The sequence below is a fragment of the Pistacia vera genome, unplaced genomic scaffold (genome assembly GCF_008641045.1).
Source record: "Pistacia vera cultivar Batoury unplaced genomic scaffold, PisVer_v2 Contig121, whole genome shotgun sequence".
NCBI lineage: Eukaryota > Viridiplantae > Streptophyta > Magnoliopsida > Sapindales > Anacardiaceae > Pistacia > Pistacia vera.
This window is the reverse complement of record NW_022195260.1, coordinates 1,027,472-1,053,180: the sequence shown is the minus strand read 5'-3', so window position 1 is coordinate 1,053,180 and position 25,709 is coordinate 1,027,472. Positions and strand designations below refer to the sequence as shown.

Here is a 25,709-nt window from a genome sequence, read left to right as displayed (position 1 = left end):
CCCTAGCCTCGCCTTAGCCTATGTCCATCCCTAGCGCAACCGCTCCTCCCAAGTCAAATTTCGATCAAACCTAACCACCAAATACAATCTTCTACCACCAAAATATTCATCGACCTTCTCTCTTCAAAAGCCATAATAGTTTGGATTGAATTTGCTCTTTGTTCATCGTCGAAATACAAATTTAGATAGTAAAATGATATTTTAAAAGTTTGTGGGTGGAAAAGTCGTTAAGCCATTTTTGGGGTGAGAAAAAGTTATTCACTCATTTTAGAAATCAAGAAGGTGGTTTGGTAAGGAAAGATCGATACTTTACATAAGTTTGCAATGACCTTACTTCCGAAAAACACTCTTCAATCTCCATACATGGCTTTGAGATCCCCATTTCGTTTATCTTCAATCTCTCAAAACTCATCTCTTAAAGGGAACATTTCATCTTTGTTGGCTCACTTACACAACCTCACAACTTCAAGCTCCAAAAATGAAGTTTTGTATTCTTTCGAAAAACCCCTTGAACGATCCTCACTTGCAAAATTCCTCAAAGAAAATTGTCGATCGGGTAACTTTACTCTGAATGAAGCATTGAACTTTTTTTATTACATGATTAATTCGCAACCTATTTCTCCAATTTCATCATTCAACATATTGTTTGGTGCACTAGCTAAGAAGAAGTATTATTATGAAATGATTTCGCTTTATAAGTGTTTTAATTCAACTGGGTTGTCTCCAGATTTTATTTCTTTGAAAATTTTGATTAATTGCTTCTGTAATATTGAAAGGTCATCGGATAGTTTTGCGGTTTTTGGGGTGATTTTGAAGAAGGGTTTTAGCCCAGATGTGGTGACTTTTACTTGTTTGATCAAAGGTCTGTGCGTAGAGAGAAAGATTATGGAGTCGATGGAGTTGCTTAAGAAAATGGTTACTGTTGGTTGTAGGCCTGATGTGATCACTTATGGGACTTTGATGGGTGGATTGTGTCAAACTGGGAATGTAAGTGTTGCCATTAAGTTGCATGAAGAAATGGCTAAGGGAAATGAAGAATCTGGTGTTACTTGTAGGCCAAACGTGGTTACCTATAGTATTATAATCGATGGTCTTTGTAAGGATGGATTAATTAAGAAGGCTAGACAGTTATTTTTGGAAATGAAGAGCTCGGGAATTAGTCCAAACATAGTAACTTATACTGTTCTAATTCATGGTTTTTGTCATGTGGGTGATTGGGAGATTGTTAAAAGTTTATTTATATCGATGATGGATCAAGGTGTGCAGCCTTGTGTGGTGACATTTACTGTGGTCATAGATTTTCTTTGCAAGGAAGGGAAACTGGACGAAGTAAATAGGTTGTTGCAACTTATGGTTCAACAAGGTGTGGAACCTGACGCTTATATTTATAGCATTTTAATGAATGGTTATTGCTTAGCAGGTAGAATTGGTTATGCAAGAGAGTTGTTGAATTCTATAACTAGAGAGGGGTATAGAGCTAATGTTGTATGGTACAGTACTTTAATCAATTGGTATTGCAAGAACAAAATGGTCAACAAAGCTCTTAGTCTTTATCAAAAGATGATTTCAGAAGGGATTAGGCCTGATGTGATTTTATATACCACCTTGATCAATGGGCTCTGTAACAGTGGAGAACTAGAAAAGGCAAATGAGTTGTTGTCATATATGGAGGAAAAAGGTTGTGCTCCAAATGTAGTCACATTTGGTACGCTCATGTTTGGTTTCCTAAAAAATGATGAGATGCCAAAAGTTGTTGAACTCCTTCATAAAATGGCAGAGAGAAATGTGAAGCCGACTGAATTTATAATGTCCTTAGTCATGCAGTTACTTATGAAGGCCGAAAATTATCGTGAATGTTTGAACCAGCTTCCTCAATTTGGTCCAAAAGAGAAATTGAAGTTTACTTGATACAACTTTACTGAGTATTAAACTTTTTTCAGATCAGAATCCTGCAAAAGTTCATCCAGCTGCCCAAATGCTCTATGTTAATTACGGTAAGAAGAAGGTTCAGTTAACACTTTCATCTGTTCAAATTTGATAGGGATGGTGATGGGGATGATTGAAAATGATGGCTTCCTTGATTAGACATACGATATGTGATCTATTTCTGTTTTAATTGCATATAGTGGAGGTGGCAGCATCGTAGGCTGCATCAGCATTTGCATGTGAAATAGGTCTTAAGGGTTTGAGGATTATTTCTGGTGCAAACTTCTGTAAGAAAAAGTTGTATATAAGAAATTGGGGAATGGTTCTGACTTCAACTACGAAAATAATGGTAGCCGCTCAAGTTCATCTGTTCAAGCTGATCGGTTTCCTGGACGATGGTATGTTGCAACTGATTAACTTCATTGATTGATACTCTCAAATATCCAGGCGTGATAAATCTCGATTTAGTTATAGTGTTTCACATGTTTCTTTTTCTCAATATATATATTGTAGTTCAAATCTGATAAGACTGGAACTTACCAGGTATGTCTCTAATGTAGCTATGCACGATCAGGCACTCTTTCAACGATAGCTGATGAAGACAAAGCAAGAAGAGCATTGGAGAAGGTTCTTAACTATAATTTCTTAAAGATTATGGATGCATGGCAGGGGCCGCTCAATCAGGTCTACCTGTTGGAACAGTTGACATGACAATATTGCAGTTGAGAGAAATATGGTCTGGTGTTACATATGCAGTTCCTGTAGCGGACTCTTTGAAGCAGCATGGTGTGAAAATGCCATTGAAATCTGTGAAGCAGCATGGTGTGAAAATGGACTCGGGTAAGATCCCCCTAAGGTTATCAAACGGTGTAATCTTATAACTTAGTTAATAAGCTGTTAAGTTAGCTATGAGTCTCTGTTTTTTACATCTAAATCTGTCTCAAATCTGTATAGACTTCATTGCAGCATCTGTTTTGTGGATTTACCGTTTAATGATTTTCTATTAGATTCTTGATGCAGTGAAATGTTGGATGGTAGTTATAATGTCTTAGTAGCTAATATTTTTGCTCCTTGGGTGATAAAGGAGGAGAAGAATAACACAGACAGATAATATAGAATTAAGTCTAGATAGGGAGATAGAGAGAAATTAATAGGTTAAGAGGAGAAATCAAGAAATGGATACCAAGGACTCAAATACTCAATCCTTAAATGTAGAAGATAAGGAATATATACTCATTTGCATCCTTCCTTTACGTCAAGTAGGTGGAGTGTTCTGTAAATTCAGTCGGCTTCGCGTTTCTCTCTACATATTCTTCAAAATTCTAGCTGGCTCCTGTCAGATGATATTGAGGAAAATTCGTTTTTCTTTATGAAATTAAACAGTTTTTTTAATGGCAATGTAGAACTGCAAGCTCAAATATTCCATGATTGTCGTTGTCAATAAAAGTAAAAGGAATAAAAATAGGCCTCCAGAATTTCATGGACAAGTTCATAAATCCCCAATCTTGCCACTAGTTTTGCATCTTGTATGCGCTTGATACTAGGTGTTGCATTCAATTGCACTTAAGAAAATTAAAGAATATCCCCCAAAGTACTGGTTACAAAATGTAAGTTTGGGTGCAAATCACCTGTTATATAAGCAAAAAGCAGCATCAAAAGCTTAAATCATTAAATATTAAGTTACAAAATCATTAAATATACATATATAAGATTTGCCAACCAAAGGAAAATATTGCAAACGTGTTAATTGAAAATGTTACCTTTACAATCTCTCTTATAATCTTGACGTGACGGTTTGTAATTGGTAATTTATTAGGTGAAATCCATTGGAAGCTAACTAATTGAAAGCTGTCAGAATTGCGAGAAAGAAATATTGTGAGAAAAAATTGTAGCTATAACATTTTCCTTTTTTTAAACTGTTCTAATATTTGATGGGAGGGATTCTCCATGTCTCCATCCACACCCTTAGGGAGTGGAATTCATAGACAAAGCCTTTTTTCCGCCAAAATCGATCCTAAAATGTTTTAAATGAGAGGATTTTCATCCATTAATAATGTGAAAAAGTTGCAAAGAAGAAAATCTGAACATGAACATGTCAATGTAAGGCGATAACCAACTGATTATTGCTTGAGTACATGTCTCAGACTACATGAAACTGTTTAATTAGTTGGTTCCAACTATATGATTAGTTGGTTCCAACTATGTGCTTTCTGTCGTAGCCATTTTTTCATTTAAAAGATGCAACTGAAAAGGGAAGTTCAATAGGATTAGGATCTTCTCTGTAAAAAATGACATTACAAACTTCTTTTGACAAGCAGAATACCCTCAATTACAAAATAGTATTTCTAGCTTCTTCTTCCATATAACAAATATTCACCTACACAGAAAATATCAATATCTTCCGTACAGCGAAATTAAATGTTCGCACTTCCCACCACAATTTAATGACAAAAAAAACTAAGCAAAGGGAATGCGAATTATAGAAAATACGCTCGTTGATTAAACGAAAAAGCAAAAAAAAAAATGTTTTTTTTTTTTTTTTTTTTTTGCTCTCAAAATCATAAGTTTGTTCAAATATATCATTTCTATCAATCATACGCCTTCTCCCAGTCATCAACCACCTCTGACTGATCTGTTTCATTCAAAGTTGTTGTCCCAGGCTGCCCTGCTGGATTTGAGCTACTTGAATTTGACTCAAATCCTGAACTGGATTGAGTTGCTGCCCTTTTTAAAGGATCTTCAGCTCTCAGAGGTGCAGCAGATGAACTCGTAGATGTTTCTGAGTCTAGGACAGTCCAGCGGTTTATTGAAGCAGCAATAGGAGCATCTTTCTTTTTCCATGCGGATGCCTGCAGATCTCCGAAATCACCAGACCATTCTTCTTCACCCCATGAATTTTCTCTCAAACCCGGCTCTTGAACTACAGCCTTCTTCCATGGGTTGCCCTTCAGAGATGCAAGGGTCACTCCTTCCTTGACTGTCCCTGCACCTCCCCAGGCGTTGGTTGCTGTTGATGCTGCTGATGCACCATTTTGCATAACCACAACAGCCCCATAATAAACTGATCCGTGATCCAACCTCCTCATGGCAGTTGCTGCCCGGGCCGGATCATGAAATACAGCCAATGCATTCTTGTCGTTCAACCAAACCAGTTCACATTCCCCTCCAAATCTTAATACCAATGCACTTATATCTGCTTCCCTGGGCAAATCTGGAAAAGAAACAACAAGCCTGGGATCCATGTCCACTAGAGGATCAAAAGCTGGTGGATGAGTTGCATTTACAGTGGATGCACCCTTGATCCCCATAATCCGCGGTGGGGGCTTAGATTTGGGTGTGACATGAACCACAATGAAACGCTTCGGCTCCCAACCAGCAGCTTGGACAACAAGCTTCCACCTCTCAGCTATTAGCCTTACTGCATCTCTCTTATCCTTCAGCATTGGACAGAAAACATGAACCTTAAGACCATTTGTAGATACTCTGTTCTTTCCGAGCACCAAGACCTTGCATCTCTCCTCCACAGAAAGCAACCATTTCGGATCTCGCCTATACAGGTCTGCAAGCAACTCAGACACAGCAGAGTTCTCACCAAAATGAAGTGCGTCCAAATTTGGAGGGTTGATATCAAAGGCATCTGCAAGAACCCGTTTACGTTCCAATTTAGCACATTCATCATCACACATAAGCTTTCTCTGACCCAGAGGAATCTTCTTGCCAGTTGATTCCACTGGTTGAAGTGGCACAGGTAACTTTTGGAGAAGGGAAGCTTCTAAAACAGTATCAGCATTAAAACCACTATTGCTGCCTCCAGCATCGCAAGGAACACTGGCTGTGATTCTGCCACAAGAACAACTGATGGTAACAGTAAATTCACATCTTACATCAGGACAAATGGCAGAAGGGTGGCATAATGCTTTACATGTATGCCTGCAATCTCTCCTTGGAGCACCACAGATCTGCCCGCAAGAAGTTTTCAAGCCTGATACAGATACTCCAGCAGTATCACAAGGCGCTGGGTGACAAGTTCGGCCACATGCATGCATACCACACTGCCTGGTCTTGCCACAGAGCTTGTTACATCTAATATCCTTTGACCCACAAGGTATGTTCCTGAGAACCACATGCCCACCAATGCACTCCTTAGCTATAGGCACTGAACAAGGTGGGCAATCTCCAAAATGACAACTATGAGATGCTGAATGGCCACAAGGCTGAGGAACTACACAAGGGAGCTGACATGAAGGAGTAGGTGTACCGCAAGGCAAAGGAGGAGGGATTGAAGTCCTCCCACAAGCACAAGTCAGATCAGTGAAGATTGTTTCAAGGCAGGGAGGGCAATGACCACTGTGACACAACGATTCACAAGAATGCTGTCCACACCTCAGCTTCTTCCCACAGGACATTTGGCAAAAGTGTGGATCCCAATCTCCAGAAACAAGGTTGTTAGAGTTGGAAAGAGGGCAACACCGTTCACTACACCGGTGCCTGCCACAATTCTTCTTCCGCCCACAAGACTTTTCACATGTGAACTTCTCATCCCCTGTTGTTTTATAGCATTCCACAGTTCGAGATGTTGAACCACAACGACACTTTTGAGTGACATGAACCAAACAAGGTGGACAATCCCCAGAATGGCACACCTCATTACAATGGTGCACTCCACAAGCAAGAGCTTTGCCACATTTTTGTGTGCAAGTTGGAATTGGGTCCAAACAACTCTTCCTTTGCTCCTGCAAGCTTGTTTTTCCACAATGACAAGACTTGATCTTACTTGGCATCAATTCGCAATCCCCACAAGGGCCAGGGTGACAAATTTCACCACATTTATGGTGTCCACAACTAAGCTCCTTTCCACAAGTTGAACAACAAGAAAAGACACCATCTTCTGCTTTAATTTCCCCCTTCACAGCCATGTCTCCACAAAGAACAACCTCCAGCTTTTTCTTGCAAAAACATGATGCATTGACAAGAACCTGGCAAGGATCACAAGGACCCAAATGGCATATCTGCTCACACCGGTGCCGCAAGCAACTAAGAAGCTTATTGCACTGCTGACCACAGGTTAGAACAGACTTTCGATCAGAGCATCGAGTTGTAATTAGTTTTTTCCCACAAGGGCACAAACGGGGTGGAGCAAATGCCTTACAAGGAGGGCATGGACCTGGATGGCACTGCAAGACACAAACATGAGGGCAAAGATCCTCCTTACTCAAACCAGAATTTGGAATCTCGCTCTCAAGCTGCTTCCCACATGGTTCCCCACACGAATGTGGAGTCAAATACAAATCAGAAGGTGGGTCAGGCCTCTTCCCACAAAAACAAACATACCGAATCTCCTTTGATGACAGCAGCTGCACAGATTGACATCCCGGACACCGCCAGTTAAACCCCTGACTCTTCTCAGCTGACAAATCAACAGAAGTAGGCGCCCGAGCCCATTTCTTAATGCAATTCAAATGGAAAATTGAGTAACAACTCGAGCAAGACCATATTGGTGCAGACCTCCTAACCATATCATAACAAATCATGCACTCAACCGAACCCTTCGCGAGCTTCTCCTGAATTTCTTGTACAAGTTGTGGCATATTCGGGTCCTGCTCCTTCTTATCCTTACTCCCATTCCTATCCCGACGATTATTCACAGGTTGCCCCTTTTGCCCTCTGAAGTCAATTCTTCCTCTGCCGTGGTTATCTCGCGGCATGGAGCTATAACTTGTTGGCCCACCAATCCCATTTCCAATTACATTCGAGGCCTGAGGTGGGGTTATTACTGAAGACGTGGGTGTTGCTCCTCTTGGGATCCATTCTTGGCGGGCACCTTGAGCAGTAAATCTAGGCCTATCCCTTCTATCATTTCTATCATTTCGAACTTGAGAATGAGAGCTCATAATTCTTCTTCAATTCAATAACACAACACAGCTCAACTCAACCACTATTTCTAATTCAATCACGCACACAAAAACCCTTTTCTTGAATTCCTCAAGAACTGTAACAAAATATATATAAACAAGAAGATTATAAAACAGAAAACCCTAATATGAAACGAATTAAATCAAATAACATAATCTAAAAACTTGCAAAACTGGAAATGAAAGAGAGACAATGCATGAAAATAGAAATACCTGATGAACAAATAGCGTTTGTCTCAATCAAGATTGATTTATTTATTTGCTTTTCGGTTTCTCTCTAAAGAAACCAAGAGGAGAAAGTGGAGAAAATAACGACAGAAGAAATGGGTATTTATAGGCCCCCAGAGAGCGAGGAAATAGGCTTGGGGCCGAAGGAATAACCGAATAGAAAATTGTGTGATAATAAAAATAAATAAATAAACAGTCTCTCTCAGCTACATAAACTCGTGTGTGTGCGTGGTGCTCACTCAACCGCCTTATGACTTATGAGGAAGGCGCTACCAGCGCGCTTAGGCCTCCATTTATGTCAAAATCCTTGCTTCTATAATCTATTATATGTAGGGACGTATTTGCTATTTTTTGAAATAATATTCATTGACCCAGGCAAAAAAAGTCTCGAATCGTCAAGGGCAAACCTAGTATTCCACCTTTCTATAAAGAGTTTCCAATAATTTCCCATACAAGGTTTAGCCAGATGATAATTTCTCACCCAAAAAGTTTCAAAACAAAACTTTCTCATACACTGTTAAAATCTGTTAGTAAAATTTGTTAACTAAAATAATATGATCACTAGGTTTTTTTTTAATACTTTAGAAAAATTTGGGTCCGTTTGGCATATTTTTCGTATCCTATCCTATTACATTATCATATCCTAAAAACTCAAAAATGCATTTGTTTTAATATTCTCAAAATTCAATCATTTTAATTTAACTAAACACCCCTAACAATAAAAGTTTATAATTTGACAAAAACACCCTCATCCACCCACATATTGCTAGATTCTCGTCACCATCGTCAAAAGGTGGCCGAAATCTACTGTAATTGCTCATGACCGGCTAGATCTGACCAGTCATGCATCGATCTAGCTATAAATCTAGCTGAAAATCTAGTCGAAAAAAGTCAAATCTACGACCAAAGATCTGGCCGTTGACAACCAAACTTGGCCGTTGATGATGGTCATGTCTTGTGACGGCCAAATCTGTGGCCATAGATCTGGCCTTTTCTGACCAGATCTATGGTGGATGTAGCTAGAAAAGGGTTATATCAGCGCACAACTGTCTAGATCCAACTGATCGTGTGGCATTGCGACAGATTCCAGCCACTTTTTTGGCGATGGTGGCTGGCTACATGCAATATGTTGGTAGGTGGGGTGTTTTTGTTAATTTATAAACTTTTATTGTTGGGGGTGTTTAGTTAAATTAACAAACTAGGGGATTAAAAATAATTTAAATATTTTCAGAAAATGCTATTCATAAATGTACCAAAAACTTCTCAGAAATCCTATCCTATTTTCCAAAAATGCTAGAATGCTATTCTAAATAACCAACCAAATGGAGCCAAAATAGTTTCATTAATCATCTTCAATAATATAAGTAATTGTTATTAGCTCTTCTATAAATGATATAATTGATTGGAGGCGAGCAAAAAATCCAGGTAGAATCCGAATCGGTGGGTACCCAAGGTTTCGATTTTGGTTCCTACCCAAAAACAGCATAAAAAGGGTCAGTTATGGTTTCAAATTTGGTGGAACCGACACTATATGATTTCGATTTCGGTTCCACCATTTTAGGAACTGGAACCATAAACTAAAGCCAGAACTGAGGTTCGAGTAACTAGGGTGGAATCAACGGGTGGCTAGGATTTATTTGTAATTTCTATGAACAATTGGGGGTGTATTTAATTTTCACAAGGTTTATTGTCATTCTTGTGAATAATAGGGGGTATTGTAATTTTTTAGGGTACCCACAACCTGTGTTTCAGGCTCCAGTTCCAGGCATTTAAGAATCGATACATGTCAATTATTCCAGTTCCATGGGATTTGGGGGTATTCAAACCCATCCACCCCTATAATTGACAACTTGAAGTTGCATATTATTAATTACTTACAAAAAAGAGATCGATATCTTCAATGCCTTGTAGTCAAATACATTGATATCATTTAAATAACTTATATTCTGGGGCTACATCAACCTCTTTTGAGGCGCAAACGCCCTTGGAAGCTTTTAATCAATGGTGAGAGTTAAATAGGGTAAAATGTAGTTTAGTCAATTATATAATAACATTTTTCAAAATAAAAAATAAAACAAAATATATCAATTGCTTGACGCAATTAAAACTATTAAAATTAAGCTTAATATTCGATGCAAAATTGTCTTGTTGCTCATGTCACCTTAACGCTAAAACACTAAGTATTGGTAAAATTTCATCTTTGATGAAGCCATAAAATGAAGTGTGATGGACTACTAAATAAAATTCTCCAAAACCTAAAGGGTGAAAATGATTTTAAACACTTCCCCAAAATTATCAGGACAAAAATGTCACTTCCTAAAATCACTGGGTCTAAAATTATTTTCTGAAACTTAATGGGTGAAATGATTTTAACCCTAAACTCTACCGGTGTATTTCAGTCTTCGAAAACAGCATAGGCTTTGAAAGCCTCCAGCTTTTACCCTCTGGCGCTCACAACTCTGACCGACCATCAATACTTTTTCGATTCTTCTTAGAAGATTCGAGTTCCCTATATTTTCTCTCACTTTCTTTTCGTTTCGTCTTGGTTCGTCTTTTAGGGTTTTGGTTCGAATAATTTCTCCACCTCGGTAAGTTCGCTTCGATTCGTTCGACTCTAAGTGGATTCTATTTTCTTCGTTCGCTGGTTATCAAATTTTCGATTGCTGCCTTCTTGTTTGATTACTTACTGTTTTCGGCTTGTTCAATTTGCTCTTGGACTTTTTAGACTAATTTTTCTTTGTTTGGGTATTCTCGATGATAATAAATACGAATTTAAGGTTTTCTTTTTGTCGAATAATTGATGTGTTGCCTTGTGTTGATGTGCAGGTGATATTTGAACTTTGGATTCTGCAAGGAAGATGGAAGATTGGGGTGAGCATTGTTCTTTTATTTTATGAGTTTTGTTTGATGAAATTTTTGTGGATTTTTAAACTGGGGTGGAATTTGAGAACTTTTAATTGGATTATAGCAGTTATTTGTCTTTTGTTTTGTCTTGAGTTAAGTTGGTCTTCAATTTTTTTTCTCTCAACTGAGTTTTAGTAAAATTGGGTATGTGCTTTCTGGTAAAACATATTAATGTTGTAAGACTTTCTGGGACAAGAATTTGATCTCGGAAGTTTAACTGACTTGACAAAATATAGCATATACTTGTTTCATTATTATAAGGTGCTCTCGTTAGTCTTTAATCATATGTATACTTGTGCAACTCGGCCTAAGCTAACAGGTAATCTCGTTACATATTAAGTGATGGAATCTATGTGTTTTAGCATGTACAATGTGATTAGGCCTTATTCAGTGGAGATACTTAAATAAATGTCATTTTTATCTTGACACAACAAGTTCTAGAGTAGAAGAGCAAGGAATAGGAAAATTTAATTGGTAGTGAACACAATTAGAATTATTTGAGGAATGTTTGGAGTCTGATGGGAATTAGAACTTCCCTATCTTAACCTATTATGATTTTTCGGAACCTACCAAAATTTTTTATTAAGGTTTATGTATTGGAAGGATGGGAAGGAGGAGCAAGCTTTATGTGAGAAGAAAACTGTTGACAGATTGATTAATGGTAGGGTTTCATTACTTGAGTTAGTGACATGGTTGGAAAATTTGAACTAACAACCATGGAGGTTGGTATATATATATTCGATCTCTTTCTTGGCTTGAAATCATGGTGCAAACTAAGGTAAGCATAATGAAGCTTGTATAAAATCCTGGTGTGGAGAATAGGGTTTTTCCGATTCTGGCTGATTTGAATGTTCTCTTGTGAATTTGTTTAAGAGTATTGCTTTGATTTATTTTTGGGACCGTATGGATTGTGTTTATTTTATTTTCTTGGTGTTTGGAGTTGTGGATAGTTATGCCGCAAAAATATCATCTTGAAGTATTTTTGGACTGTGCTTCTTAGAATTTTCCTTTTTGTGCTCTTATTTTATATTTTATACAAACGACGATACATTTTATGTTTATGTTTACAACCATTTCAGAGGATGATGTAATTCCACCTCTTCCTAAAAAGGATCTGCCTAAAAGTGCATGGGATGAGGAAGATGTAGAAGAGAATGATGTAAAAGATTCATGGGAGGATGAAGATGAACTTGCTCCGGTATGGCACCCGTTGTCCTTTTCTTTATCATATTTGTTAACTTTTGTTTATATTACTTGTGGATGATGAGTAAGAAATTGCATTAAGCATGCAACCTATAATAGCTACTGTCTAGTGAATTAACTTTGTCATTTATCAGGAGTCTAAGAACTTGCTGTCTTGAATATTAGCATGGAGCAGGGCACTGATCCACATTTCTCTACACGAGTCTTTGTAATTCTTTGTCATCTAAATAATAGCTCATTAAGGAAATTTATTTTTGAAGTGCAAAGAGTACTGACCCTAATTTTGACTGGGGTGTACATTTCTAGTGTGTCAATGTTACTTGAAGTTATTTTAGAGTTGATGTATATCCCTAGATTTCATGTGTAGTTGTCATATGTATGTGTGCTTTCAGGGTAGTGTAACAGGTATAATTGAGCGTGGAAGTTGTCTTTTATGACAGAGTTATCCAAAAGAGCATAAGTCTCTTAGCATTGCAACTAGAAGCGTACTTAAGCAGAAAACTGGAATTCTCATTCACAAGTCATGCTGTCTGGTAGTTCCCTTCTTGTGGGAGCTGACCTCTTCAGGGTCTTAGATGCAAGACCTCATGAATCTATTTCTTATAGCATTGTCTGCTCCAACCAAATGCCTGACGCATCCATGCTCCACAATGATGGAATTTGTGCTCTTCAGTTTAGGTTTTTGATGCTTATTTGAATAATTTGGAAGGAAGAGCAGTATGAAGGCCCCTGCCACTGATAGCCATCATAATGCAGATCCTCCTGCAAATTATATTCATGACATAAATTGCATATTCTATACATAGAAATTTTATTTGTCTTTTTACTGAGTGAAAGTTGTATGCTGTTGTTTGATTGTTTCACTGGTTTGACAGGCACCTGCACCAGCTCCTCCTGCTGAAAAGGTCTCCAAAAAAGCTGACAAAAAACCTAGTGAGAAAAAGAAAAATGTAGCTGAAGAAGCAAAGGAAGTGCCATTGGATCCTGTAGCGGAGAAGCTTCGCCAACAAAGGTAATACCATTATCTTGGTTCAAGCCATATTAATAGCCCTGATTTTTATCCAGGGGTTATATCTGATAACATCATGGCTTCTTACTTCAGTGGTATGGTCACAGTGACTAAATATTATGCTTTGGTTATTTTTATTTCTTCATAATATTTCTATAAAACGTGTTGAAATAATATGTTTTCAAGTGAGAATGGGTGAATTTACTTGGGTTTATTTGTTGAAGTGCTTATATATTTCTAATTATCACAGACTTGTGGAAGAAGCTGATTATCAGTCAACCACAGAACTGTTTTCAAAGAAAGGTGATGAGAAGACCCTTGACAATTTTATTCCTAAATCTGAAAGTGATTTCTTGGAGTATGCTGAGCTCATTTCACATAAACTGCGCCCCTATGAGGTATTGTTATTTGTCAATGCTGTGTGATTAAACTTGTAGCTTTTTGAATTGCTATTCGGAGTTTTAGTTTGACACTGGCATATTTTCACTACAGAAAAGCTTCCATTACATAGGATTACTAAAGGCAGTAATGAGGCTGTCAATGACATCTCTAAAAGCTGCTGATGCAAAAGAGATCTCCTCTTCAGTCTCAGCAATCGCGAATGAGAAGCTCAAAGCCGAGAAAGAAGCCAATGCTGGCAAAAAGAAAACAGGTAGGAATAGTTTTGTTAGGTTATTTACTTCAAGTAAACAAATAGATCCTGTGCATTTCTGTCAGATGTCGCTCATTCTTCATCGGCCAGCTCGTTGCAAGAGCTGAGATTGCTTTTACATATTCTTCAAAATGCAACTAACGCACATACATATTCATAAACAACTAGTTTAGCTTTTAATGGAGTAGGAATGTTTCGGCATTGTTCAAGGCTTGTGGTAAATTGTTTAACCTGGTTTTTTGTTTTTCTCCAGGTGTGAAGAAGAAACAGCTTCTGGTTGATAGACCGGACGATGACCTTGTTGTCACTGCTTATGATGCAGTCGATGATTATGATTTCATGTGAGCATGTACAAGACCCTCACATTAAAGTATTGAAATAAAAATAAATAAATAAATACTGTTCTCATTAGACGTGTTACTTAGAATTTGTAATTTTCAACCTTCCACTTGTATGACATGAATTGTAAAACTTGTAATATGTGAATATAAAACTAATAGAATACTAGAAATATGATGTTTGGTATGAATACTTTATTACTTGTTCAAATGTGTTCCCTCCGCCTTCACCCTTTTGCTTTTCAACAAGATTTCATGCTTTCGATTTTGCAAAAATTCAACTTTGTCTAGCTTGATCATTTTATTTTCTCGTCTTTGATGGATTTTCTTTTATATTAGGACTTGTTCATTGGCTTAATATTTGCATTTAGTTATTTTTTAATTTGATTTCTAGTTTATTGACAGAAACTGTCTCTCTTTCTTGCAGTGACAGGTCGGGTAACAACTAAAGCTGATCTGTTTAGCTTTGGAGTGATATTGATGGAACTAATCACAGGTAGAAAAGCTCTAGATGAGAGCCAGCCTGAGGAGAGCATGCACCTTGTAACATGGTTCCGAAGGATGCACATCAACAAGGACTCATTTCGCAAGGCAATCGACCCCACAATAGACCTCAACGAAGAAACCCTTGCCAGCATCAGCACCGTTGCTGAGCTGGCAGGTCACTGCTGTGCAAGGGAGCCATATCAAAGGCCTGATATGGGTCATGCTGTGAATGTGTTATCTTCTTTGGTTGAGTTCTGGAAACCAGCTGACCAAAATTCCGAAGATGTGTATGGCATTGACCTTGAGATGTCATTGCCACAAGCACTGAAGAAGTGGCAAGCCTATGAAGGTAGAAGCTACTTGGATTCTTCTTCTTCGTCGCTTCTTCCCAGCTTAGACAATACTCAGACGAGCATACCTACACGCCCGTATGGATTTGCCGAGTCATTCACATCAGCAGATGGGAGATAATAAGTGGCTGTAAATGGTGGTGATGGTAGTTTTCTTTTGTTTAGTCGTATTTATTTTTAGTCGTAGATCTTTGTCTGACTCAAAATTCTTTCATATTTTACTCTCATTGCATGCGTGCTTTGGTATTCTTCTTGAATATGTAATTTGGATGATCTTAATTTGTTTAAGAAATTTTGCAGATGCAATGAGATGGATTTCTGAAGAACAGGAATTAAATCTTTCAGTTCATGATAACTTTTGTGGTTATAATTTACCAACAATTAATCTCTTAATGGATTTCATTGTCCTATTGTCATTTTTTTTTATGCATTTTCTTTATCAATTATTTTGTATTTTGAGATAATATTAAAAATAATAATAATTTTTCTCAAAATATATCTTGAATTTTAAATCCTAAATGAAGTGTCAACATATGTGATATTGATTGACTTTGTAAATTAAAGGATGATTTTAAAGCATCTTTAATGGTGTTTTTTTTATCTTAAAGGGTATATTTTACATAAATAAAGAGTATTTTTATTAATTTCTATATATAAAGAACAAAATTTTTATTCAAATCTAATTGACTTTTTAAATTAAACTTAATAAATAGGAGAGAGAATTAAAAATAAAATGCATGAAAACTTGTAATTTATTAAATAAAATTAGGATAGAGAGTGAAATTTGACTTTCTAGATGTAGAGAGTCAAATTCACTCTTTAATTTATATTTAAAACATAAAGAGTTTATTGAACTCTTATTCTTATGAACAAACTCTTTATAATAAAAAGTTTTGGTCATATAAAGAGTCATTTAGAGATGCTCTTAGAGCATCTCCAATAATGCTCTAATTCTTAAATATAAAGAACAAAATTTTTATTCAAATCCAATAGACTCTTTAAATTTTAGGAGAGAGAATATATTTTTTCAATAAAAAAACTTAATATGCGAGATAAATAATAAATAAAATACATAAAAACTTGTATTTATTATTTAAAATTAGGATAGAGAATGAAATTTGACTCTCTAGATGTGGAGAGTCAAACTCACTCTTTAATTTATATTTAAAGAATAAAGAGTCTAATAAACTCTTATTTTTCTGGATAAACTCTTATTTTTCTGGATAAACTCTTTATAATAAAGAGTTTGAGTCATATAAAGTTTTTTGGAAGTGCTTTGATCATTGTTAAAATACGATATAGAAACAGACTCTAAATAAAATCAATCTGTTTCAACAAGATAAGTCAACAAACCAACTAGAAACGAACCATTTGATTACACTGTCACTTGTTAATAGATCAACCACATCACAGCAACATCGTCAAACACCCATTGATATCGTCGAATGCTAATGTCCCACTACACTGTTATCTTTTTTAAATGGGAGAACAACATTTTTCCACCCAAGGTTTGGCAAAACGATATTTTTTCATCCGTCAAGTTTCAAAATAACACTTTCCCACATTTCATCAGGTTCTTCTAGTGTTTTATGTTAATATTTGACTGAAATAACGAGAATACCCTTAAACAATTTATTTCTTAATTAATTTATTATAAATAAAAATCTAGTTAAATTAAAATCTTTATTCAATTATTTATTATTTTAAGTATAATGATATATTTTTTCTTTTATTTATTTAATTAATAAAACGGTTTTCTTCTTTGTCCGTTTGTCTTAACTCTTTGTTATAAATTGTAATTTTTTTTTTTGTTGAATAGAAGAACAAAATATAAACACACAATTTCTTTAACGTTTTACAAGATAAAAATAATGAAAAAAAGGAAATTTTCATAAATAGCCCCTAAACCGCCAGTTGACTATCAGTATACTTACTATTACTAGAGAATATTTTCGAAGATCAGCATAAAAACATTAAAAAAATTGAAAAAAATCCCAAAAAATTTATGCAGCAAAGTTGTACATTAAAATGCCTTTACATTGTAGGACAAATTACAAAACCCAACAATGTCTAATTTACTTTATTGGAAGCGCTTTCCAGTAGTTTAACAAATACACAGCTTAGACTGCAGCCCAAAAAAAAGAGTGAATCTGCACCTTATTAAATAAATGAAAATCCAAACATTCACTTCTTCAGTAGCATTGCACTGCATTGGGCCATTATTTTTGATGCTCTAGTTATAGCATCAGTCATGTAGAAATTCTCAATTGCGCTACTGAATGGGGTCGAACTCATCTTTTGGGTGCATTTGGGTTTCAACGAAGGCCCAAATGTAGCTGGCTCTCGCTCGTCCATATGCAGGAGGTTTGGTGCCACCGTCCTGATCCGAGATCGGATGGCTCCAACTGTATCATATGGCAATCTCATTCCGGCCACCTCAGACAGTGCCCGAATTATCTTCCAATCATCCCTGGCATCACCAACAGTTGGAACTGCAGGGAGTGTTTGTTGAGAGCAACCTTCTGTATTTTCGTACGTGCCCTCCTTCTCACTAAATGCCGCAGCTGGGAGAATGACATTGGCACGATACACGCCACTGTCACCATGATGGCCCTGATAAACAACAAAGGCATCGTTGGGAACCTTGTCCAAGTTGACATCATCAGCGCCCATGAGGTACACAAACTTTGCAGTCTCAAGACAGTTGCTGGACTCGGGCACAAGTCCAAGATCAAGGGCCGCAGCTTGAGCAGCATTCAGAAGTAATACGTTTAGCCCATTCCAGTCAGGTCTAATGACATTCCCATTTTTCGCAATTGTTTCAACAGCAGAGAAAATGGCATCTTTATCGTCCCTCTCAAAAAGCCCAGCACCAACAATAATAACTGGGTTTTTGGCATTTGATATGGCAGAGCTAAAGGCGTGACGACCTTCAGCAATTTCAACTAGTGTGTTTGGGCCCGTGCCAAGATGCTGGTGATCGTAATTGAAATCTGTTTCAGGACCAATGTAACCAACCGTAGCATTTGTTGCTCGGACTGTCTTGCGGATTCTGGCATTTACCATAGTAGCTTCTACCCGCGGCTGGCCAAAAATAGAAAATAGATGGTTACATGACCTATTCCAAAATTGGAACAAAAAAGATTTACCAGGGATAANGACTTGAAGTTGGGAAGGTGGATACATGTTTATATTGAGGAGAATTTTTTTGTTGGAAGAGAGACACTTTTAGTTTCTTTGAACAATGCACTTATACATATGTATGCTAGTTGTGGTGAAATTCACGAAGCTTATGAAGTGTTTAGAAAGATGCGGCGGAGAAGTATTATTTCCTGGACAAGTATAATAATGGGATTTGCAAAGCACGGTTATGCTAACGAAGCTCTTCTTTTATTTGAATGGCTGCAAAATTTGGGAGCAAATGAAGCAAGACCTGACGGGACAACCTTGCTTGGGGTTCTGTGGGCTTGTAGCCATGCTGGTTCTGTTGATAAGGGGCGCCAAATTTTTGAGTGTATGACTCGAAGATGGGGGATTGAGCCAAGGATTGAGCATTATGGGTGCATGATTGACCTCTTGAGCCGTGCAGGGTTGCTGGGTGAAGCATGTAGTCTTATTTATAGTATGCCCATGAAACCAAATGATGCTGTGTGGGGTGCTCTCCTTGGTGGTTGCAGAATTCATTGCAATGCGGAGCTTGCCTCTGATGTGGCACAGAAATGGGCTATTGAACTTGATCCTGACCACGCCGCAGGTTATCTGGTACTCTTGGCTAATGTTTATGCTACTACTAAAAGGTGGCATGATGTAGCTGCTGTTAGACAGAAGATGATTGAGATGGGTGTGAGAAAGCCTCCGGGTCGAAGTCGTGTGCAAATAAATGGAGTTGTTCATGATTTTGTTGCAGGTGACTCGACCCATAAGCATGCTTCCTTAATATATAAGATGCTAGACGAGATCACCAGGCAATCTATGTGGGAAGGCTACAAGCTAGATGTATCCGAGTTATTTTCAGTTGTTGAAGAATAGGGCACGTAGCAAAAGAATGTGGTTTTCTTCTCTTTCAAATCTGCATTCTGAAGTCTGAACTATGTGCAGTTACTCAAATTGTGAATATGGTCATTCCTGCTGAAAGCATCCGAACAGCTTTTCAAAATTTTGTCGGACATTGTTAGTTAGTCAAGTTTTTTCATCATGTTAGTAGGAGAATCCATCACTGTAGGGAAAATGACTTGTGGATCAGTGTTTTAAAATCTCTAGCTATATTTCGATGCCCCTTTTTTCTTTAGCTATCACAGAGATTTATCATGTAATCATCTATAATGCGTGTTTTTTGTGGTTACATTCAGCTCTTATAAGATAGTTCAAACACAAGCATAACACTTTTTGCCAAATCTTCAAAAGTATGTAAACTTATTTAAATTAATAGGCAGAAATGCTTAAATCAACTCCTGAGTAGCCGAGCAATTTGATAGAGACTCTTGGGTGTATTATTCAAGATGTTTTAAGTTCAAATCTCTCTTTAGTTGCTAATAAGAATGGTCACTGAAGCTCTTATTCGGTCGGTAATTCTAAAGTCCCAGATGATTAATTGAAATACACATAATTTGGTCAAAAATAAAGCTGTTTATGATACAGTTGATTATCAAAATGTTCTTTTATCCCTCTCGCATAGTGTTTGAGCATAGATTTTTTCTTCAAGATGAGACGGCACTATTTTCTGCAACCACAAAAGATGAATACTAACGTCAAACGGATGCTAGGTTGTCAACATGACATATCCAATATTCAGGGTGTGGTTAGTATTTCTTAACAGTCCAAAGGTGTTTTGTAAACACATTTCAACATAGACACCATATATATTTTATCTAAACTTGATTATTTATAAGCCGTTAACTCAAAGTGATTCAAGGAAAAGCTACATTAATCATAAACTAAGCCTAACACAGCCATTAAAAACCTTTACACCTCTCAATAAATTGGTATAATTTTACTAAAAGTATAGCCAATGGGAAAATAAAAACGATTATATTAAAAAAATTTAGTTCGTTGGTGTAGGAGTTAGATTTTGTTTGAATATTTGGGGGGCTAAATTTGGGAGAGAACTCGAACTCAAAGTAAAGCCCAAATTCAAAGAGAAGTGGAGCATGGATGTTAAATTTAAAAGAGATACAAGGTGTAGAGGAATCAAGTGAGGTGGCAATATAAAAATGTAAGAACTTTTCGCTGAGGCAAGTGTGCTACTGCTATATAATTAGATCAACTCATATAGGCCATTTTGTCCTCACTTTTTAAATTTTCTAAATGACATTGCCTTTATTATTGTCATTATTTATAGAAATGCCACGAAATGTTATTGTACCCAGAATCAACCACCACTGCCAACTGTCGTCGACTCCTGAAAGTCACCATAATGACATACGATCGATTGAATATGGTCGATCGTGCATTGGTAAGGCCTAGAAAAGATCAGATCTAGCTATTTCACAACCAAAGATATGGCCGTGAATTGTTTCACGGCTAGATCTATGGCCGTTTCAGTGCCACATCTTTGGTTGTGAAACAGCCAGATTTGTGGCACTGTCAGTAACCGCCAGCGGTGGTGGCTAGCTACTGACAGTAGCTTGGAGTGGGTAAAGGTGTTTTTGTTAAGTTTAAAATGTTTTGGGTTGCTAGGGTGTTTTTGCTAAATCTAAAAAGTATAGGGTTAAAAAAATTATTCAAAAAATAATAATAAAAAATACTATTATATTAATATTTAAAAAGGAAGGCAATTTAGTAATCTACATAACATATCCATCAATTTATCCTCCCAATCAAACATATTATTCACCACTTTATTCGAGTCAATCAAACACATTTTCTAAACATTTTTAGTAATCTTCAAAATAATTTTTTTTCCGTTAATATAATATATCCTATAATAAAATATTATATGATCCAAACGCCGTCTTGTAGAAAACTTTATTATTTTCAATGTGTGTTTTCTCTCACGCCAGAAAATCTATATGAAGATTTATGAATTGAATCTTCAATTCGGGAAAAGTGAGAAAATTAAGACAAAAAGAACTTTGGTATTTTAAGGGAAGCAAGAGGATAATTATAGATTTTGTAGAAGAAGGTTCTTATTCATATTATTTTCTGTTTTATTTTAAAAAAGTGATGGGGAACAGGTTGGACCCATGAAAATATAACATTATTGAGGTCAACCAAATTATGAATTGTAACATTTTTCAACCGTTGTAATTATACAAGCATGTATGTCTAGGAGCAGGCAAGTCCTGTCCTGGGGTGGTCTGTTGAGTTGTACAAATATGTTGAGTTGTACAAATCAAATGTTTTAGGAATAGGATCAAATGTTTTAGGAATAGGATCTTTAGAATAGAAAATTAGATCATTCCTTTTCCTAGTTTAGATTATTTCATTTCCTTATATGGACCGTTGAATGTGTATATATTATTGTATTTTGTTCACAATCAATACTAAGAAAAATCTTCTGATTTCACATGGTATCAGAGCTAAGAAATTAGAAACCTTAGAAAAAAAATTTATTTTCTTTTTCTGGCAAAGTTCAGGCTATCTCCTTTTGGTGTTGAATCACTCTTCTAACCACACCAGTTTGTTCGTCTTCTCCTCGCCAGCAAAACCTGAAAATTTCATCGCCAGTCGCCGTCGCACGCATCAGTCTTCTTTCCGATGACTTCTTCTCTGAACTCCTTCTCCGACGAGCGTGAGGTCTCACCATCGGTACCTGTGCACTCAGACACCGTCGGCGAGCACACCCACCACCATCCGACCTGCATTGTCATCACCAGTGCTGGAAATAGCCCACTACGGCCGAAATATCCTCTTTTTTTCGATCTGGCCAGAATCAGTTTTGTTTTTCAGCCCAGGTCGGTTCAATCTCTTCCACAAGACAATCATGCTCCCTGAAGGATCCAACACCAAATCAAGTTATATTTCTTTTTTGTCTTTTCCTCCGATCACAACTGAAAAATTAATAGGCAGCTCCAATTATTCTTCATGGGCTGCCTCTATTGAACTATGGTGTATGGGACATGGTCTAGAGGATCACTTGACCACTAAGGCTAAAGATGTCACGGATGATAAAACTACCTAGGTAAAGACAGATGCCTTGGTATGTGGTTTATTATGGCAGTCTATTGACCTTCACCTTCATTCTACTTATAAAATATATCGAATCTGTTTTGATGTATGGCGACAGGCCAAATTGCTTTATACTAATGATATCCAGAGACTCTATTATGTTGTGTCCAATTTGGTTAATCTCAAATAGCAAGATATGGGCATGTCTGACTTTCTTGGCAGGATGGCCTCTCTCAAGGCAAAATTTAATTTGTTGTTACCCGCTGGCAAGTCTGAAGCAGAAGATATGACACAATGAGACAAATTCTTTATGGTTCTTACTCTTACCGCTATCAGTCCTGCTCTCACTCCAGTACGAGATTAGATTCTAGCAAGTGCTGTTGTGCCTTCTCTTGATGAAGTTTTTGCTCGATTACTTCGAGTCTCCTCCCCTGGTGTTGTGGTTGGATCTTCCCCAGTTGATTCTTTTGTCCTGGCCTCTCAGTTTCAAACTTTTGTTAAAGGAGAACAGGGGGATCGTATTGGCAAGGGAGGTTGACCCAAGTGTAGTTATTGTCATAGGTGGGGACATGTCCAGGAGAAATGCTACAAATTACATGGGCGTCCTCCTCGAGTTGCCAATGTCGCATATCTTGATCATCATTCTGAATCTTCTGAAGAACCAAGTTTGCCATCTTTGACTCTTACAGGTGCTGATTATGACGAATATCTCAAGTTCCAGGCAAATAAGCAGTCTTCTTCATCTATTGCTTCCATCGCTCAGTCGAGTAAATCAGTTGCATGTCTCACTCAGTCGTCTCCTCTAGGGTCTTGGTTCTTGATTCTGGTGCATCAAATCATATCTCTGGTAACCCCCGTTTGCTTTCTCATCTTATTAATACTACCTCTTTGTCTCTTGTTATCTTAGCCAATGGGACCAAAGTAGTTGTTAAGCAATAGGTGGGGCACAACCACTCTCCTCCGTGACTTTAGATTATGTCTGTATATTCGCCATTGCCCTTTTAACCTTCTATCTGTTAGTAAACTCACCGCTCTTTAAATTGTTCTATCACTTTTACTAGTGATTCTACTGTTATACAGGACCGCAACACGGGACGAATGATTGGCGCAGGACATGAGTGACAGGGCCTCTACCATCTCAAGTTACCTTCTGCCCCCATTGCATACATTGTCTCCGAGTCTCCTCTTCTCCTTCATAATTGTCTGGGTCATCCTAGTTCAACAAAGTTTTAGAAGATGGTTCCAGGTCTCTCTACTTTATCGTCTTTAAATTGTGAGTCCTATCAACTTGGAAAACATACTCGTAGTATGTTTCCAAAGCGTGTCAATAAACGGGCTACGTCCCCTTTGAGTTAGTTCATTCTGATGTCTGGGGTCTTTATCAAGTCTCATCCATTTTAGGGTTTCAATATTTTGTCACGTTTATTGACGATTATTCTCGTTGCACTTGATTATTTTTAATGAAAAGTCGTTCCGAATTATTTTCTATCTTTGAATCATTTTGTGCTGAAATTAAGACACAATTTAATACTGTTATTCGTGGGTTTCGAAGTGATAATGCTCGTGAATATTTTTTTGCTCCCTTTACCAAATTCATGTCATCTCAGGGAATTCTCCATCAATCCTCTTGTGTATATACTCCACAACAAAATGGAGTTGTTGAGCGTAAGAATAGACATTTGATTGAAACTACCCAAACCCTGCTTTTACACAATCAGGTTCATTTCCAGTTCTAGGCAGACATTGTGTTAACTGCCTGTTTCTTGATTAATATGATGCCTTCTTTTGTCCTACAAAACCAGGTCCCTCATTCTGTTTTGTTCCCTGATCAACCGTTACACTCTCTTCCTCCACGTATCTTTGGTTGCACATATTTTGTCCATATCCTTTCCCCAGGTACCAACAAACTGTCTGCCAAATCTATCAAGTGTATTTTCCTAGGATACTCAAGACTTCAAAAGGGTTATAAATGTTATTCTCCATCCACTCGTTAATACTTTCTATCCGTTGACATTACCTTTTTTGAGTCTTCTCCTTTCTTTTCTACATCAGACAGTGATTATATCACCACTGTCCTCCATATACCCTACATTGAGTCTACTTATGATCATCCTGCAGAGTCTGTTACTATTCCTCCAAGTCCTACCCCTATGGGCGAGTCTCCTCCTCTAGGTGATATTATTGTTCCGAGTACGACTACTGACACTATTCTTGATGATGTTCCTGATCCTCCTGCGTCAGATTCCTCTCTTACTGCGGCCCTACCTCCTGAAGACCAATTTCCCATTGCAATTCGTAAAGGTATGCGGTCCACTCACAACCCTCATCCGATCTATAATTTTCTTAGTTATCACAGCTTATCTCCATCATATTATGCTTTTGTGTCAACCATTTCTTCTGTCTCTGTTCCTTCTAATGTTCATGAGACATTGACTGATCCCAGCTGGCGTGTAACAGCCACTTTCTACTCAAATACTCATATGATTTATATAAGAAAATACATATAAAATAGCATAAGAAAATTGGGCCCAAAAGTTTCTTTTTATTAAACATATATATATGCTTTACAAACATATACATTTTTACACAAAATTATAATATGTACAAAAGTCATCACAAATATAGTGGACAGTGTAACCGCTTCCCCTCGCGTATCGACGTCCATCCGACTGCGTCCTCACCTAGATCCTGCAAACATAGGAAATAACGGGGTGAGCACTAAAACAATGCCCAGTAAGTTACCCGTCTAACCCTGTAACTCTCACTCTAATTCTTTCCTTACAACTTCTCATTCAATTCCTCTTTGGTACTTCTCTCTCTCTCTTTCTCTTTCTTAGAACTCTTTTCTATTAACTCTAAGTCACAGCCCCATCTTACCGGGGGCACGGCCGGGACTCGCTCCCGTTCTACGTGACCTCTACTCGTTCTAGCCGATCAGACTCGGTTATGCATGGATTCGGAACCCTTGGCCATGTGAGTGTATAATCTCTCTCTCGGGTACTCGGGTATAGCCCTCATCCGCATGCACTCTCACGGGCTACACCACTTCTCTTTCTCATACTCATGCCGCTCTCTCAATGTGGCGTATATGCGGGAATACTCTACCCATTACTCACGGGTTCCCCATCGCACAACCTACTCTCTTCTCTTTTTTTTTTCTCTCTTTTCTCTTAAGAAAGCTCACACTCAAAGTTCTCTACTATTTTTATACTCTTTCTCTAATGCATAACTAATACATATGGATGATTCATGCTTATTAATGCACTCATGAAATGAACAAATGCAATGTTGCTCTAAAATCGTCATTCTGCACAGGTCACACTAATAAGGGCATAACTTGCGTTATACACATTGGATTGCTACTATTTTGATCTCGTTCTAAAGCTTAGAGACAGGGCTATAATTTTTATGTTTTGGTCTAAACCCAGTTCAATCCGTAAAATGCCCAAAAATCACTCAGAAGGTCACGGCTGTGACAGGGCAGTTTCTCACTTAGGCATTTTATCAAACAACTCATGTGCATACCAAAGCTCTAATTATCTATAACTCTACTCTTCTCTTTAACCATTCCAAAATGGGAGGAAAACTCCCTCA

At 37.4% G+C, this 25,709-nt stretch overlaps 6 protein-coding genes across 10 annotated transcripts; 4 read left to right on the top strand and 2 right to left on the bottom strand.

Moving 5' to 3' along the window:
• Positions 1-318: 318 nt before the first annotated feature.
• On the top strand, positions 319-2,938 carry LOC116113187 (pentatricopeptide repeat-containing protein At1g12300, mitochondrial-like). 5 transcript variants are annotated; one of them, XM_031399355.1, is made up of 3 exons: positions 319-1,994; positions 2,127-2,324; positions 2,487-2,938. In XM_031399355.1, exon 1 carries the CDS (start codon positions 325-327, stop codon positions 1,906-1,908), a length of 1,584 nt encoding a protein of 527 aa, XP_031255215.1. In that variant the 5' UTR covers positions 319-324; the 3' UTR covers positions 1,909-1,994; positions 2,127-2,324; positions 2,487-2,938. The 5 variants fall into 5 exon arrangements, with proteins under 5 accessions (XP_031255215.1, XP_031255226.1, XP_031255221.1 ...); XM_031399366.1 differs by lacking the exon at positions 2,127-2,324 and having other exon boundaries at positions 2,501-2,938; XM_031399361.1 differs by having other exon boundaries at positions 319-2,324; positions 2,501-2,938.
• A 1,263-nt stretch (positions 2,939-4,201) lies between these two features.
• Positions 4,202-8,122, bottom strand: LOC116113174 (NF-X1-type zinc finger protein NFXL1-like). The gene is made up of 2 exons (XM_031399337.1): positions 8,052-8,122; positions 4,202-7,915 (listed from the first exon to the last, which is right to left on the bottom strand). The coding sequence occupies exon 2, from the start codon at positions 7,815-7,817 to the stop codon at positions 4,515-4,517; it is 3,303 nt and encodes a 1,100-aa protein (XP_031255197.1). The 5' UTR covers positions 7,818-7,915; positions 8,052-8,122; the 3' UTR covers positions 4,202-4,514.
• Positions 8,123-10,456: 2,334 nt separating this feature from the next.
• On the top strand, positions 10,457-14,198 carry LOC116113231 (eukaryotic translation initiation factor 3 subunit J-like). Its single transcript, XM_031399384.1, has 7 exons — positions 10,457-10,654; positions 10,893-10,937; positions 12,050-12,168; positions 13,049-13,185; positions 13,433-13,580; positions 13,675-13,834; positions 14,088-14,198. The coding sequence occupies exons 2-7, from the start codon at positions 10,925-10,927 to the stop codon at positions 14,177-14,179; spliced, it is 669 nt and encodes a 222-aa protein (XP_031255244.1). The 5' UTR covers positions 10,457-10,654; positions 10,893-10,924; the 3' UTR covers positions 14,180-14,198.
• Positions 14,199-14,346: 148 nt separating this feature from the next.
• Positions 14,347-15,130, top strand: LOC116113372 (receptor protein kinase TMK1-like). Its single transcript, XM_031399532.1, has 2 exons — positions 14,347-14,356; positions 14,600-15,130. The coding sequence occupies exons 1-2, from the start codon at positions 14,347-14,349 to the stop codon at positions 15,127-15,129; spliced, it is 540 nt and encodes a 179-aa protein (XP_031255392.1). The 3' UTR covers position 15,130.
• Positions 15,131-17,192: 2,062 nt separating this feature from the next.
• Positions 17,193-18,074, bottom strand: LOC116113362 (NADH dehydrogenase [ubiquinone] iron-sulfur protein 1, mitochondrial-like). The gene has a single exon (XM_031399520.1). The coding sequence runs from the start codon at positions 18,072-18,074 to the stop codon at positions 17,193-17,195; it is 882 nt and encodes a 293-aa protein (XP_031255380.1).
• An 81-nt stretch (positions 18,075-18,155) lies between these two features.
• LOC116113356 (putative pentatricopeptide repeat-containing protein At3g15930) lies at positions 18,156-19,402 on the top strand (the record flags this gene model as incomplete). The annotated part of the gene is made up of 1 exon (XM_031399507.1): positions 18,156-19,402. A coding segment is annotated over one exon (882 nt), but the record flags the coding sequence as incomplete, so codon positions are not given.
• Between the last annotated feature and the right edge of the window lie 6,307 nt (positions 19,403-25,709).

Bases quoted from the DNA above. Each gene is read 5' to 3' on its own strand.
- LOC116113187 (XM_031399366.1), top strand. From the start codon at position 325: ATGACCTTACTTCCGAAAAACACTCTTCAATCTCCATACATGGCTTTG.
- LOC116113174 (XM_031399337.1), bottom strand. From the start codon at position 7,817: ATGAGCTCTCATTCTCAAGTTCGAAATGATAGAAATGATAGAAGGGAT.
- LOC116113231 (XM_031399384.1), top strand. The intron at 13,186-13,432 runs GTAATACCATTA...TAATTATCACAG, and splicing joins GAGAAGCTTCGCCAACAAAG to ACTTGTGGAAGAAGCTGATT. The intron at 13,835-14,087 runs GTAGGAATAGTT...GTTTTTCTCCAG, and splicing joins TGCTGGCAAAAAGAAAACAG to GTGTGAAGAAGAAACAGCTT.
- LOC116113362 (XM_031399520.1), bottom strand. From the start codon at position 18,074: ATGGTAAATGCCAGAATCCGCAAGACAGTCCGAGCAACAAATGCTACG.